The following is a 3,734-nucleotide window of genomic DNA, read 5'->3' as shown; positions in this document are numbered from 1 at the left end:
TACATATCTTATGTTAGTCTTACCTTATTTCCTTACTCAAGTGTGTTGGTCAACCTAAACAAAAATTCATGCGTTGAACAGAGGTCATATGTCACAATCACATAAATTGGATAAACAACTTGCTAAAATCTTTTCAGGGACCAGAACTCAAAACTAAAAGTTTTCATATCGATAAATAGCATAGAAATAACCTAAATATCGAAAAAATACAAAATAACGAGACTTTGGAAAAATTTTCAATGAAAATGGCTGACCGTTTTGGAAAAATGGTAGACCATTTTTCTAGGTTTCTGCCAGTAATAACGGTAGACCATTTACATAGGAATGGTCTGCCATTTTCTACTGTAGATTAACATAAAGTCTCCAAACAACTACAAATCTTTTAAAACTTTCTAGAATACCTAAAAGATATCCAATAAACATAATCCAATAAATAAAATAAAAAATAACCCCAAAATGTAAAATTCACCTTTGTTGAGCCAAGTTTGAGTTTTTGAACTCAAACTTGCTCAACAACTCAACAAACCAACAAAATAAACTCAAATAAACTACAATCCACTCAAAATTAAGCCAGAAAACTAATCACAAACTCAAATGGTTTGGAAAGAACCTCAATCCAATATTTGCATGCTTGAACCTAGTAAAAAGGATTTGAAAACTTAAGAAAAAAGCACTAAGCCTTACCTTAGGATTGCACCAGCAATTTCCCGTTGATTCCTTGGTAAAAATCACATAGAAAAGGGAAAGAATCTATTGGGTTTTTTGGTTCTTTCTACAACTAAAAGGGAAAGAGAGAGCTTCTAAGAGAAGGGGATCAAAACTCCAAATTTTTACATGCCAAAGCAACCTCGAGACGTCGAAATAATTTTATACAGAAGCTGAAAAATAATGATGGAGAGTGGGTTAGTTGGGAAGACGATTTACCAACTGTGGTGACTAATTATTTTCAGCAAGTTTTTGGTTATGAAGATGTTGAATTTGGTGATGTGCTTCACTGCCTACAACCGAGAATTACTGAGGAGCAGAATGTTTTGTTGATGGAAAGTGTTACTGCTGAGGAGATTAAAAAAGCTCTATTCCAAATGCATCCTCATAAGTCCCCAGGCCCCGATGGTATGACTCCGGGTTTCTACCAGAAATTTTGGCATATTGTGGGAGATGATATTGTTAACTTGGTAAGATCTTTTTTCAATAATGGGACTCTCCCTCGTGATCTTAATAATACAAATATTGTCTTGATCCCAAAGAAAAAGGTTCTCGAGCTAATGATTGATCTCCGGCCGATTTCCTTGTGTAATGTGATTTATAAAATTATCTCAAAGGTGCTTGCTAATAGATTGAAACTTGTTTTGCCTGATGTTATATCATCCACTCAAAGGGCTTTTCTTCCTGGCCGATTGATCTCTGATAATATAATGGTATCTTTTGAGATTATGCATTACTTGAAAAGGAAAAGGGTGGGTAAGGATGGTTTTATGGCACTCAAACTCGACATGAGCAAGGCTTATGATTGTGTTGGTTGGGCTTTCTTGGAAGCTATGATGATTAGAATGGGTTTTTGCCGCAAAATAGTCTCCCTTATTATGTGTTGTGTGTCAACGGTTACTTATAATGTTACGTAGGGAGGGAAGATTATGGGACCTATTTATCCTGGGAGAGGTGTTAGGCAGGGAGATCCACTATCCCCCTACCTATTTTTGGTGTGTGCTGAGGGACTTTCTTCTCTATTGCAATAATATGAACGTAATCGTTGGTTGACTGGCTGCCAAGTTGCTAGAGGAGCTCCTCGAGTTTCTCATATGCTATTTGCTGACGATAGCTATGTTTACTGTAAAACTAATGAGGATGAAGCTGCAATATTGTTACAACTCCTACAAGTGTATCAACGAGCTTCTGGTCAGCAGGTGAATTATGCTAAGTCTTCCATCTTTTTCAGTAATAATACTAGTGTCGATACTAGGCAAAGAATGTGTCAGATGTTGGGGATGGTTGAGGCTTTGGATAATACTTTTTACTTGGGTTTGCCATGTATTATGGGAAGAAATAAAAATACTATCTTGGGCTTCCTTAAAGACAAAATGCAAAAGAAAATCTTTTCTTGGGAAAGTCGTTTTTGTCAAAGGCGGGTAAGGAAGTTTTGCTTAAGTCAGTTGCTCAAGCATTGCCTTCCTCTGTTATGAGTGTGTTCTTGTTGACAAAAGAAATTTGTTCTAACCTTGAGGGGTTGATATCCAAATTTTGGTGGAAATCTCATGCAAACTCTTCTAGTAAGGGTGTAAGTTGGATGAGTTGGAAGAGGCTTTGTCGACACAAATATGATGGTGGTATTGGCTTTCGGGATCTTCATAATTATAATTTAGCTTTTCTTGGTAAACAAGGGTGGAGGTTGCTGAATAATAAAAATTCCTTGGTTAGTAGAATTTACAAAGCAAGATATTACCCCTTGGGTACATATCTTACTGCTAGTCTTGGACCAAATCCCAGTTTTATTTGGAGAAGTTTTTTTGAAGCTGAAGATCTGGTTATAGCCGGTGCAAGAAAAGCTGTTGGAGATGGCACTTCGGTGAATATCCTTCAAGTCTTGTGGCTCCCTGATCAACATAACCCTTTTGTTATTTCCAACCATCCTGCTTTGGAGGGACAAATGGTGGGGTGTTTGTTTCCGGTGGGGTTGAGAAGATGGGATGCAGATGTGGTTAATGATCTCTTTGAGGAGAGAGATAGGCAGTTGGTATTGTCTATTCAGTTGAGTGATAGGGTGGAGAGGGATTCATGGTACTGGAACAAAGAAAATTCTGGGTTGTACACTATAAAAAGTGCTTATCTTTTTTTGCAAAATTCTGCAGAATTGGAACCGGTTGCACATCATGGTTACAAGCAAATGTGGCAGCTCGATATACCTCCAAAAGTGAAGCATTTTCTTTGGCATGCAATATCTGGTTGTCTTCCTATAAAGGTACAATTGAATACAAAACATGTGAATGTTGATGTCATGTGTCCCTTTTGCAATCAAGCAGCCGAAACTATTTGTCATGTGTTGCTCGATTGTGGATTCAGCCGTGCATGCTGGATGTTTCTAGTGTTGATATGGGTGCTGCAGTTTGCAAGACTTTGGCACTTGGTTCTTAAATTTCAATTCTTTGCAACCTATTGATAATGTTAGAGAGGCGGCTATGGTGGGATGGAAAATTTGGGCAGTTCGGAATGATCTTCTTTGGAATGAAAAAGCTTGTTCTGCTAGTGAAGTAGTGCGGTCGGCTAGAGTGGTTCTTGACCAATGGAAGAGTGCTCAATTACAAAAAATTGGTGCATTGTTAATAGATGATATTAATAATGTTAGTGAGCTTTGGAGGAAACCATTGATGAATACGGTCAAGATTAATGTTGACGGTGCTATCTTTCAAGAGGAAAACAAGTTTGGTTTTGGCATTGTGGCCCGAGATCATACTTGCCACCTTATTGAAGTTATTTTAGTGAGCCGTTTTGGAGTAGTACAACCAGGAGTAGCTGAGATATTTGGGATTAAGGAAGCGTTGAGTTGGATTAAAAGAAAGCAATGGCCTAATGTTGTGGTGGAAACTGATGCCTTAGTTGTTGTGCAAGCTATAAAAAGTTCAGTTAATATGCCATCTCAATTTGGAATGCTTGTGCATGATTGTCGAGATTTATTGTCCTGTTTAAACAATGTTTCTTTATGTTTTTTAAAATGATCTGCGAATAAGGTCGTTCATTGT

At 37.5% G+C, this 3,734-nt stretch overlaps 1 protein-coding gene across 1 annotated transcript; it reads left to right on the top strand.

Annotated features, from left to right (window-relative positions):
* Positions 1 to 245: 245 nt before the first annotated feature.
* Positions 246 to 3,129, top strand: LOC133038108 (uncharacterized). Its single transcript, XM_061116158.1, has 5 exons — positions 246 to 269; positions 786 to 1,554; positions 1,771 to 1,904; positions 2,123 to 2,956; positions 3,058 to 3,129. The coding sequence occupies exons 1-5, from the start codon at positions 246 to 248 to the stop codon at positions 3,127 to 3,129; spliced, it is 1,833 nt and encodes a 610-aa protein (XP_060972141.1).
* The last annotated feature ends 605 nt before the right edge of the window (positions 3,130 to 3,734 follow it).

The sequence above is a fragment of the Cannabis sativa genome, chromosome 5 (genome assembly GCF_029168945.1).
Source record: "Cannabis sativa cultivar Pink pepper isolate KNU-18-1 chromosome 5, ASM2916894v1, whole genome shotgun sequence".
Taxonomy (NCBI): domain Eukaryota; kingdom Viridiplantae; phylum Streptophyta; class Magnoliopsida; order Rosales; family Cannabaceae; genus Cannabis; species Cannabis sativa.
Note: the sequence above shows the minus strand (reverse complement) of the source record. Positions and strands in the feature narration are given on the sequence as shown.